This window comes from Notamacropus eugenii, chromosome 5 (assembly GCF_028372415.1).
Source record: "Notamacropus eugenii isolate mMacEug1 chromosome 5, mMacEug1.pri_v2, whole genome shotgun sequence".
NCBI lineage: Eukaryota > Metazoa > Chordata > Mammalia > Diprotodontia > Macropodidae > Notamacropus > Notamacropus eugenii.
In genome coordinates, this window is record NC_092876.1 from 270,284,987 (window position 1) to 270,298,007 (window position 13,021).

Genomic DNA, 13,021 nt, shown 5'->3' on the forward strand with positions numbered 1-13,021 from the left:
CATCTAACGCAATTCTGTCAAATAATTTTTACCATGTAAGTTCCTTAGGTCATAAAGTGTCAATTAAATAACAACAAAAAAGAATTAATTATTACTGGGTGAAAAAATAAGTAAGGAATACAAATTATGACAAAATAGTTACAAATGAAAGATAGCAAAAGTATCTGAAAAAATATACATGCATTTCAGCTGTTTTCCTAAAATTAAGGAACCAAATTTTTTTTGTTTTTTTATCAGAAGCACTAGTTTACAATATGAATTCATGGAAAATTACTGAAATTTTCCCACTTTGGATTAGAATGGTATTTTAAGGTATATGTAGACTACTAATTTGTTTACTTAGGAGGGCAGTCTTATGTATGCATGAAAAAAACCTTTTAAAAATTATTTAATAAAAAAAATTCTCTTCAGGGTGAAGAAACTACAAGTGGTTTCACCCAAAATTAACATTTATGGTTAAATTATGACAACCTGAAAAATGGAACCACTTACAGGGCATAACTTTTGCAGCGTTAGTCAATGGTGTTATGAATGTAAATTTTAAAGTTGAAAAAACTTCACTAACAAAAGTATTTTAATGAAATCATTATTAACTAGTCTTCTGGTATTGAAATTGCCACACTGGGATGTAACAACAAGGAACAGAATGGGGACTATTGCTAGATTGTGTATTGGGGGTAGAGGTGGGCACTGGGAACTTTTTTCTGTGAAGGATACGGAGACAAGTTTTAAACATTCCTGATATTTTAAGGTTTCTACCAAAAATTATCAACTCGAGCTTCTTCCTTTACTTCCACCAGTCACTTCATGTACCATCCAAGAAAAGTGTTAAACTGTTGGACCAAAAAAAGGGTTCACTGACAAAAAAAAAGGAATTTATAATGTACACCTGTTTGTCAACTGAGTCAAAATTTGGGTGTCAGTTATTACAAAAACTGAGAACTATTTCATGCCATAATGTCTTCCTACTACCATGGTGTCTTGAGCCACTTCCCAAGCTCCTCATAGCTCAGAGTCTGTGTGAATAAATTAAGAAATTCAAGGTCTAGAAAGGTGGAAAATTGACCACTGATTTCCTTCCTGTTCCCTAACAAGCTGTTGAAAGGACACCTCTGGGGAGCGTCAGCAAGAGGCCCAGCAATGTTAGAGATTATCAACTTAATGGTCCAAATTATTGCTGCTCGAGCTCAGAGCCTGCTATGTCTCGTGTGACAAGTAGAGTTATCCTGATATGTAAAAGGAAAGGCTTCAATTTCCCTCCCTTCATCTCCCACCCACCCCCAAATACGTACATGCTGAAGAAAAACAAGTGTATAGGCCCTGTTCAATCAATAAAACCCTTTCACTCTATCCTTCCCCTTCAATTGGGTCAGAAGGTGGGGATGGAGAGTGAAAGAGCACTACATTCATAGCTAGCCAGGTCTTTCATGAGCTACAACCTTTGTGTGATGGAGGCAAAGCTTCTACTTAAGTCAGCATGGGGTAAACCTGGGGTTACCTGGATGGTTAAGCTTCCTATCACTGCCCCTTAGAAAGGGCTAGGGGAGTGGGGACTAGAAATGATAGGTGAACAAGAAAAGGTAAACTATTCTCCAGACTGGAATGAAAAGGCAACTACTTTTAATGTCTCATTAAGAATCAGTTCTCATGGACTCCTTCAGTGACCTTTATAAAGAGTGAGAGCTGAATGTTCTTTTCCACCAAGCCAATTTTAGCTAATAAATGTGATAAAGTAAACCAAAAGCACTCCAGTTACTCTGCATCTTCTCTGAGTCTAAAAATTTGTACACTGTGTGACAGGTCCACCTCATTTTTCTTAATGATGTTTTTATTATTCTTTCACTCAATTAAAGCAGAAATGGATATTGCATCTTCTGACTGTATAATTGTTATTGTAATCTGTTTTCGATCACTGCTTGGGAAATGGGTCCAAAACAACATAAACTATCCACTGCCTCAGAATACAAGTCATTTTCTTTTACTACGACACTTAAAGAGACATTTATCATGTTGCTCTGATAGCATCTTTGGATTATGACAAAAGCAAGTTCTTGGTAAGTTGGAATAATGTCATCTAATTCAAGGAATTTTTAAATGGGCACATATTTATCTAATAACTATTTAAAATGTTAAATTTTGTCCACTTTAATGTTATGAAATAATGGAAACATCATTTGAAGAAAATATTGTTTAGTTTAAAACACAGTTTAATCACTAGATAAGAAAACAATGTTAACTGTGTCTCCTTTGATATTGCTTTTGAGTTTGTGAAATGGTATAGGTTTGCACATTCTGAAAATCACATTGAAATGCAGACTAACAGTTTTGAGTGCAAAAAAAACCCTTAAAGGCAACAAAATATTGATAATATTTAGTTAAAAGTAGCTTAATACATAAGCTTCCAAGCAAAAGGCAAAGTCAAAAAGCAAAAATTATCTTTTAAAAGAAAGGAAAACGTATCTGTGATCAAATTCAAATTGCTATAAAAGTATTCCTACTAATCATCTCTGTCAGATTTTCAAAACTTTGAAAAACATTTGTTCTCAGCAGAATCTCTAGGCATTTCTCCCCCATCTCTGCATAAGTCTTCAGTGGAACAAAGGAAGACAATGAATTAGCTATGCATATTTTAAAGACTGAGCAGCCCTTAGTGGACGCTATACACTAAGGTATAAAAGGCATTAATTTCAGGTACATGGTGACTTGAAAGTGTCTTTTTTTATTTCAACTTTTAATTTCTTATCTTTGCTGGTGCAATTTTCAAATATCTTATTCAACTTTTTAAAATTATTTAAGATTATGTATAAATTATATACTGTGTTAAGGTTTTATTTTTTTTAATTGTTAGTCTGACTTTCATTTTATTAATCACCTGATTAGTTTCAGCACAGAACTCTTCTCATTGCAGTTGACCTTTTATTAGTAGCACTTTTCTCATAGATGCCAATTTTAATGCTTTGTTTTCTCCATTGTATTTTAATAAATACATTTGAGCCTCCACTATGACAGCTAAATGACTCCTTCCTATATTTTATATCTAGTTAGGATATAACTGCATAGTACCTGGCAGATAGTAGACAGGTACTTAACAGACATTCAAGTAGTTGGTTTTCATAGCCTCATTCTTGCTGCATTTGTTTTTTGACAAAACAAGTAATTACAACTTCAAGTAATTTTAACTTGAAGAGTAGACAAAATTTAAAAGGAAAAAAATGGTCACCAAAAGATATGTTTTATTCCTGCTTTTGAAGATATTCCGATTACATCATATGAATTGAATGTTATAGTAAAATAGCTGAGAAAAGTTCAACCTTTATTGGTTCCAGTCATGTCTCCTTTTCCCCCTCACAGTAAAAAGATCTTCACAAATAGAAAGCCATCATGAGCTCTATCTTTCACTTAGACATGGTAGACTAGCTTCTTTTCATTATTCTTGCTGAAGTTTAAATGTTAATTTTTAAATGAAATAAATTTTCTCATTTAGCACAATTTGATTTAAAAAAACTAAAAAGTGACATGTCTTATGATGTCAATAAAGTTTTGTATAAGTTCTTTTATTAGAAGTACATTTTCAATATTTCACAATATTAAACATTTTTATGCTAAGTAGAAAATGTATATTTACTACTTAGAAAAGAAGCCATTATGAAATATAAAAGGGAAAATAAGATGTTTGAGGATACAAACTATTTCCCTCCCAAAATCCTTAAAGATTCAACTTTTTTGTCTTGCTGTATTGCACTTATAAGATTCACTTTACTTTGGAGTATTCATATCATTTCAGTTATGTGGTCATATCACAAACCCATTACATGTTAAAAGACAATTTTAATACCCCTAAATGTTTTAGAAACTTCAAATGTATACTGCAACAAAAGGAGCTGTTTTTCACATGTTTCTTTATAGGCACTCTAAATTACTAAGGAACTTCAGGGATTGCTACTATTAAGAACTAGTAGAATCCAGGTTAGTATTTACTTTACAGGGAATTATTTATAAAAGAATTTAAACTAAAGGCAAACTTTCTAACTTATTTTAAGCTAAACTGAAAGGTCTCCTATTTGAAACCATTTCCAGTTACTGCAGAAGTGATTCTTTTATTCAAAAAGAAAGAAGGATAAGGAGTTAAAAATATATGGGTCAGGTCCAATATTTCACTGCTGTTCTTATCCTGTGGGGGTGGAGACAGGGGATTGGGAAAAACTTGCTGCCAAAGCTTCTGAAAAGATAACTGGGCTGCTAATTTTCCGTTCACAAAATTTAAATTCTACTTATGCATCTAACACTACTCAAGAAATAATATGAAACAGTATTATATCACTGCAAATTGAGACATTTTTATCAAAATAAAGAGTAACAGTGCCAGCGTTTCATTTGTCATTTACCACTTGTCACTTTTCACTGACAAACTGTTACACATACAACTTTTGTCACACACTCCATCTTCAAATATGTTCCAAAATGCCATTGTATCTCAGCATTCATGGGGGAAAAAAGTAGGAAAAAAATGAATGTTCAGACCTTGGCACATTGGTACAAAGGTGGGGAGAAAGTTCCATTTATTAGCAGAAATGAGATTAAATATTTTCTATTGCATTGAGTACTATTAGTAACTAAGCACAAACTTAGGCTACTGACATAAAAAGTAAGCTGAACAATTAATATTGTATACATAGTATGTTGATAGTTATAAGTTCATAGGATCAAAGATACAAAGGACATCAGAGACCATCTTTCCACCCTCCAATAACATACATACACACACACACATATACACACACACACACACACACACACACACTTCAGAATTACTAAAGTGGGAACTACGGACTAGAGAGATTAAGAGAATTGCCAAAGTTCTCATAGATAGTAAGTAGGGTAGGACAGATTTGAGCTAAGGTCATCTAATTCTAGAGCAAGTGTACTAACCTATGGTATTTTTTGCTTCTTGGGGTATTTTTTAGTAGCAACTTAAATTGGAGTAGAATGGTGTCAGAAGTAAAGAATGGTCTAAGCAAGGAGAGAAAAAAAACCTTTTAGAAATTCTCTATTACTACTAAATGCATTCCACTTTCAACTGAAGATGGTGATGCCCTGACATTTCACATTAAAAAAATAAACGTGAGAATAAATTTATCAAAGCATAGCATAATTTTCCTGCTAAATTCCCCATTGCTTTCCACTTTCTTAGATGTATCCAACAATGACCAAGGGTCTAGTGAATTATTGCAACTTCACTAATATCAATAACATTTAGTTCAAGTGCCCAATAAATAATTGTCAATAAAGCTGCCTTTCTTCCTTATTGATGTAAATGGCACACATCCTCATAAAGGGAAAAAAGAATTAATTAGCACTGGATATCCCAACTGTTCTGGGTTTACTCACTGCTGTCCACATGCTGAATAAAGTGATCATTTTCTGTGAGGAAAAGATATGCCTCAAGTGACTGCTAAATAGTTTTTTTTTTAATTTTAACATACATGATCTTGAAAACTCAAACATATAATGGTCAGTGGGTTTCTCAAGATGGAATTTAAAAGTTCCAAAGATACTTTAAACATCAAATTATGCCTAGGACATTGGATGGGTGGATACCCTATATTCTATTTAATGTGCATGTTCAATTGCATATATTTTAACCAAATATGTCTTTATTTTAATAACAGGCCAAAGACTGAAAACACTTAGGGCTATTTTTCTATCTCAGCAAAAATATAGAGGATATGCTGGATGACCCTACAGGCTAAGTTGATTCTATTTAAGAGATCTAAAATGAAGCCAGAAAAGAAGAAGGAAAAGAAACCTTTTACAGAAAAAAAAAAAAAAACAACTCTTTTCTCTTTCTAGGAAATGACATTGAATTTTATCATAAGGAGAATTAAATATTATGCTCATCTTTTTGTTAAAATTAATTTGATGAGTTTTTTTGTCCAAGCCTACATTAAGATGATAATATATTTCCAATTCACCAAGTAACTTGCAAACTTTCATATACACAGTCATTTCATAAAGGAAAACTTCCCACCATAATAGTTATTATGTTTATACTTTACCTGACCTGACGGATATGTAACATCTATTACTTTAATCCTTACTCTATCTACTTATAAGGAAATGTTCCACATGTAGACAATTAAACTAACTGTTGTTGCAGATAACATTCAACTCTAAATGAGATTCTGCTGAATAGTCTTGATCACATTTGCTTTTCTATTTGCACACATCAGTATGTATTATATAACAATTCTTTTTCCCTACAACAAGACAGTTATGTCTTTGAAAGGGCTGCATGGTACCAGAGAAGGCTAGCTCATCTACTTTGGGGAAGCTATCTATAAAAGAGCCACTTGGATAGACAATCTTTTAACAAAATAAAAATCATCTTTTTGAGAAGCATATTCAATCCTAATTCAGGAACAAAACAAATATTGTAACATTCACACCCTACACCTAAATAGATTAATATATTTTCTTTAAAAACTGCACCAAAAAATCATGAAAAAAAGATGTGAAACTGAATAAAGTCAAAAAGATATCTGTTTAAAACCTCTTTTGAATAATGAAATAACTTGGAGTATTCAAGTATCATCCATACAGTTAAAGTAAATCCATATGAAAGCCATTTTTTATTTAAATCAATAACTAAAAATTAAAAGGTTTGCATTAATAATGTTATGAAAAACAACAATTATTAAAACTCTAGTTAGTCTATTAATCTGATGGGGGGGAGCACAATGTTTTGTTGCTTTCTCCCTAATACTTCATTGGCATTGCTATATATTTCTATCCTAACTTGCCATACTGAAACATGTACAGCAGAATGTTTTTAGTGCATATGTTAAGGGATCCTTAAACTCTTATTTTTAAAATCCTTAATAACGTTCTTCTTTAAAAATATTCAGATTCACAAGTCTTAATCAATGATTTCACAAATATGAATATCCTAACTATTAATCATCCCTTTTTTCAAAATCCTTATGGAGTGAATTACTAACTGTGAGGGGACGCCAATTCTAGTAAGTGAATGTTACCCAACAGGGATATAAAGCTGTCAACACCACAGTGCTCTTGCTTGCTCTAAACTCTCTCCCAGGCTTCATATGTTTTTTAAAGGGATATTAGCCTTTTTTCTGAAGACCCTCTATAAAACCTGCCAGTCACACACATCTGAACATTTATATTTTATTACATACATGCTTTAAAAGAATCTGCCTAGATAACTGTTGAAACATCCTAGAAAGTGTTGGACTAGACAAAGAAAAACTGATCTACTTTCTAGTATATCCTGCTGCCATCAGCCACATTGTAAACATCAAACTTTTAAACACCTACAAAAAAGCAACCTTAAAGATACTGATTATGTATCTATTACCTAGACTAATTTACTATGGTTACCATAATAATGTTTCCTTTACTTGCATTTAATTTTTATAAAAGTCACTCCAAAAAACTAAACAATTGAAAAACATCAACTAGAATTTTCCATTTGCAATAAAAAATACGTGTGTGCTTCTCCATCTCAATCCTTGTCAAAATCAACAGCAGAAATAATCATTTCTAATGCAATTTCAGTATTTCTACCTTTCTGAGTTTTTTAAAGCCCTTTAAAGCTGATTAAATACTTCAGTTTCTCTAAAATAACACATCTCACTCTCTTTTTGCATTTTTTGATTATGTCTGTCTCCACAATGTAGAAAAGATCACTGAAGATCTATAATATGCATTTCTGAACTAATATAAATTGATAATACTTCTGGAAGAAAGCTAAAGTAAAAGAAGACAGAGTGATAGAAGAATGCTCTTTATCCTTTAATACCAGAATTAAAGTTATAAAGTGTTTTAATTATTGAGGTGATTATATAAAAACACCCCAAGATAGAATATTTTAAATTGCATATAAACATTTATATACTTTTAAAAATGCAGCTTTAAATATGTGCCAAAAATTGTTTCAAAATGTAATTTAATTATGTTGTTCTCCAATTTATACATCTGATCAGTGTTTTATCAGGCCACAGGTATTACTATAATAGTGTATACTTTGGAACCTCATATGAATTTAAATCTACAAAATAGGTGATAGTTTGCAAATTCTCTTCAGTATATAAAACTTTGAATGTACTTGCCTATTCTGAATAAAAAGCAAAAATTTAAAATAGCATTTTGGAATATAAGCAGAAATATTTTATGCTATATTTGCTGAGAGCTATGTTTTTAAAAATCTTTTGTCATCCCACCAAATGTATAACATAACTACTTTACCAAGGATTATTGTAGATATTTTAAATGTAAATAAAGTACATTTTTTCTATTTTGTTTTCAGAAGCATTAATAAATGAAGAGTATTACAAAAGTCAGGGAAAATGAAAAAGCACAAGAAAAGCTTAGTAATACATAACATCCTTCCCCAGACATCAAAACTGCAGTTTAAATCAAACTTATAATATGTCATATGATAAAGAGTACATACTATTAGGTTATTTTGTAATCCTTAATTTTAAGCATGATGGTATTCATGGAAAATTGAATGAAATTCTTCTCCTTTAAATAGGTCAGCTTCAATATGAACCACTAATGTAATCACAAAACCCCTTACATTTCTTTTTGCAAAGTAGAGTTATCATTATAAAACAAAATGTAGTCTAAAAATGTTCTGCCATTGTTTTCTCATAAGGGAAATAAAAAACTTTCATGCTCCCATTCTTTACTTAATCACAAAGCCCCTGGAATGTTTCATTCTCTCTCAAAAAGGTTGCTTATTTTTATTTTCCAAGCTTACTGGTGTATTACAAATATTTTCAAATCAAATAAAAAATGGTCTACTACTATGCAGTGGTGAAGAATTGAGACTTTTTTTCAAATATTGTCTCACTAGAATACTTCAGGAGACTCATGGTCAAGTTACACCCTCCTTCTTCTTTAAGACACTGGCTATTAATTTTACACTACTGAAAATAGGGAATCATAAAGATTTCTTCTTAAATTTTCAAATCACAAAATTCTCAGTTTGTGACTAAACTACAGAAATTTTAGAGGTAAATATCTCCCACATGGGAGGGCAATTAAGCTAGGTAACTATTTAAAGTGCTACACTTCCACAAGAGAGTAATGGGGAGGGGTATTTGATGGTGAAATAAATAACAAGTTGTTTTACACAGTTACAACTTATTTGTTTCTTCATTTAAAAAAAAAGAGCTGACAGAATTAAATTATCCACTTAGAAACACACAATCTGGACACCTACAACAAAGCCAAAAAAAAAAAAAACCTCCATTCTTTCCATCAGATTATGCCTTCTAACATCCCCTAAAGAATATCGTACAATAACTACTTGAATTGAATTACTGACTAACAAAAAAGGGAAAAATGAAACTATTCTTATAGTAAGCTGTCTCCGAAAGCTCTCAAAGTTTCAAGTCAAGCAGAATTTGATGTCTAAAAATGAAACACAAAGTTGTAGAAACAAAAATTACTTTAAAAATATACAATTTCCTCCTACGATCACCCTTAACACAGATAGGCCCTGGAGTATTTGGTTTTTTTTCAGGCTACTTTTTTTTCCCATTCAATTGCAAAGGAACTATGCTTACAAGCAAAATACTACCATAGATTTTCTTCAAATGAAAATTTCAGGAATGAATGAATGAACGTGCCTGATGCCCATAGTCCATTAATTTTAAAGGCTATGATACAGTCTATAACTAAGTTACAAATTCATTATTTTAAAAGCTTCAATCATTCTTTCTCCCCCTGCCCCCAAGGAATTATTGGCATATGGGAAAAGGTAGCAATAAGTATCCAGAGAACCAAAATGAAATACAACACAAATTTTCTGTGACCCCCCCCCCTTTTTTTTACTTTCAAATTCTCAAAGAAGAGTAATAATGAGATTATTCTACCTTAAAGCATTGGTACAGTTACAGAATGAGGCTGTGGAGCATATTAGATTGATCACTACTGACCAGAATGTGAAAGCAAACACACCTAAACTTAACTCTTCTGTAGACCCTTTTAGTCTCACGAAGAGAGTAAAATCGTTTAAAAATGCTCTCTAGGAAAAGCTAGAAACAGTTAGCTGGCTGTGACATAAACCTGCCAACACCTCAGCACACAATGGCAAAGTGCCCAAAAAATGCCACCCTCTGGGTAAACCACTTTCTGTCTTAACTATACAGATGAAGCTGCTACTTGCTGATGAGAGGCAAGTGGGGCATTATTTAACAATCTGGAATCCACTTCCTGTAATCCTACACCAAGAAGGAAAGCTTAATCAACATGAACCCTGACACCCTGATGCCATTATTACTTTACTGCCAGCCTGTTATGTGAACGTTAATACTATTGGATGGTTACCTCCCACTGACTTGGTCACGGAGCCATTGGGCCTCCCTCTGGCTCCCATGGGACTGCCATTCTGCTCGAGCCTGGCCACCTTCACGGGAGGAGGACCTTTGACATCAGGGCTGCCGCTCCTTCTATCTGGGCTATCCCTTAGACAGGGACTCTCGCTTCTCCGCTCCATGCTACTTTGACTCGGAGACAAAGTTCCCACAGGCAGATCGCAATAAAATGAGCAAGGACCTAAAGGGAAGAGGAGGAGGGGGAGGGAAAGAGGGGGGAAAAAAGAGGGAAAAACTGCTCACACACGTGATAGATGTTCAAGCCAGTTATACATTGCTTTACAAAATAAATACAAACTTCCTCCTCCCGCGTTAGCCAAATAAAGTCCAAGCTGCAGAGTGCATACAGCACACAAGCTTGCACTTGTCAGCCAGAAGTGGATCGGAAGCTAGTGCTTTTACCCTTAAACTAGCCCGGCTCCCTAGGACGTCGTAACTGTGAGTCTGGGGCACGGGCAAGCTCCAGAGGACTCCCAGAAGTGGCCCATTCATTTGAACTTAATTGGCATAAATCATTCCTGGGCGTGACAATCTCACCGTATTCGGGGTGAGGGCGGGAGATGAACCGAACTTCGGAAAAGACTACACATACACATACACATACACCGAAAGGGGGAGGGATGTGCACATACACATTCGCACATCTATCAAGTCCAGTTCACCAAATGATGAATACACTCGATGCTGCGTGGCCACGCTGCACTAACCTGAGGACACTCGGCATCCTTTAAAAAATTCCCTTTATCTTTTTCAGAATCATTTTTGGAGTGAAGAAAAAACAAAACAAATACAAATACACAAATGATTTTGTAAAGACCCAAATCTATAATAACAGTAATCAGCATTCAAAGTGGTTCTGGGTATTTATCAAAGTAATCTCTATTACAGAGAGACTACAATTATTATTTTGCAACATTTTTATCTTCCTCTAACCCAGAATTTAAGGGGGAAGGGGACCCACACGACAGCACAAGGTCAAAAATCAGTTTTGACTTATTGATGAAATGTCAGCCTACATATAATTCATATTCAGAAATCGCTTCAGAAAGTTTTCTTGGGGCTTTTTCACTTCCCATGTTCTCATCACCGAACCTTCAGGTCGCACCAATTATGGGAGCAGGGTAAGGAGGAGGCCTTGGGATGGGTGGAAATAAGGGGAAAATTCTCTTAATTAAACGGCGTTCACGTTTGCCAGCTGACTTCACAAAGTAGTAAAAACACAACAAACTGCGCGAGAAACACTCGCAGGAGGATTTCACCGGTTGATACAGCCGCATTGATAAAGATTTTGGAAACCAGGTGAAGGTGGGAAAGAGTAGGAGAGGTGACTGCGTACAGGACCAATTCATTCCCAATTAATTCAGCTGTTAGAAGGAAAAGGAAGGAGGGGGAGCCAAGAATGAAGCTATATCTGACCCAGCGTGTTTTATCGTAATTCATAAAAGATGGTTATACAGTAGGAGTGTCTTATCTTCTGTACTTACTGCTTATAGTCTGTCTGTAACTTGGCTGAGCTGAGCTCTGTCCATGGATCAAAAGTAGAGAATCCAGGGTGGAAAGTTTCTTGTTTCCTTTTTTAACGTTCTTGTTTTCTTCCTTTCTGTTTCCTTGCCCTTTCCTCTTCCTCCAGTCCTAATGTTTTAAGGTCCTGGGTCAGGATGTCTTCTTCTTGTGAGATGATTGTGATGATGGTGATGTTGGTGATGATGATGATGGGGGGAGGAGGAGGAGGAGAGGAGAAGGAGGAGGAGGAGAAGAAGGAAGGGCTTTACCAAAGGGGCAACAGAGCTCGTGGCTGAGGGGCTGGGGGAGGGAAAAGGGGAGGGAGAAGAAAGACGAAGGCAAGGGGGGAAACAGGCTTTTTCACACCTTCAGGAAGGAAACCAATACATAGAAAAAGCAGGGTAAATCGAGAGACCGCGGCGGCCGCTGCTGCTGCTAAAGGGGCTGCTATTCTGGAGAGGAAAAGCAGTAGCAGCAGCAGCTGGAGCGGGTGCTACAATCAAGGAGAAAAGTAGTGGGGAGGTGGGGAGGTGAGGGGGGAGAGGGAGAGACTAGAGCAGCAGCCCCAGATATGTCACTTTCAGTCTCTCCCTCCTCTGCCGCCGCCAGCAGCAGCAGCAGCAGCAGCCCGAGCCGGACTCACTGACACGCCACAGAGAGAGACACTCTGAGAGGGAGATGATTATTAGTTGCGTTGAGTCATCAGGCAAAGTGAGTCCTTTTGGGTTGTCCTTGGTTTCCGATTTCCTTCCCCCCCCCCCTTTCCGTCCCCAGATCTAGCTCCTTCAAAATAATAATTTAGAAGGGAAAAAAAAGTCTCTGGGATATTTCGGGATCAAGCACAAAAAAAAAAAAAACCCAAAAACTCCAATCCAGACTCCTCCACCGCAATGAGGGAGGGAAGTGAGTGGGGGCAGGGAGGGGGATTGGGGAGGTTTCGGGGGAGGGAGAGAGGGAGGGAAGGGGTACCCGCCTGGCAGGAAATTAAACATCAATCAATCAGTCTTACATTTCGGAGCAACCCAACTGCACCCGGGCTGCAGAAGCGGGGCGGGGGGAGGGGGGTACGGAGAATGGGAAGGGAGGGGGTAGAAGAGGAGGGTAAAGCGGGAGTC

The 13,021-nt window shown here is 35.5% G+C and overlaps 1 protein-coding gene across 1 annotated transcript in view; it reads right to left on the reverse strand.

The window, feature by feature from the left end:
* SATB2 (SATB homeobox 2) overlaps nt 1–12,763 on the reverse strand; it is a 221,504-nt gene extending 208,741 nt beyond the window's left edge. The window contains exons 1-2 of the mRNA XM_072612809.1: nt 11,888–12,763; nt 10,357–10,584 (exon numbers count right to left, since the gene is read on the reverse strand). Coding sequence (XP_072468910.1) covers nt 10,357–10,525 — 169 coding nt within the window. The 5' untranslated portion in view covers nt 10,526–10,584; nt 11,888–12,763. The remainder of the gene's footprint in view (nt 1–10,356; nt 10,585–11,887) is intronic.
* Nucleotides 12,764–13,021: the final 258 nt, after the last annotated feature.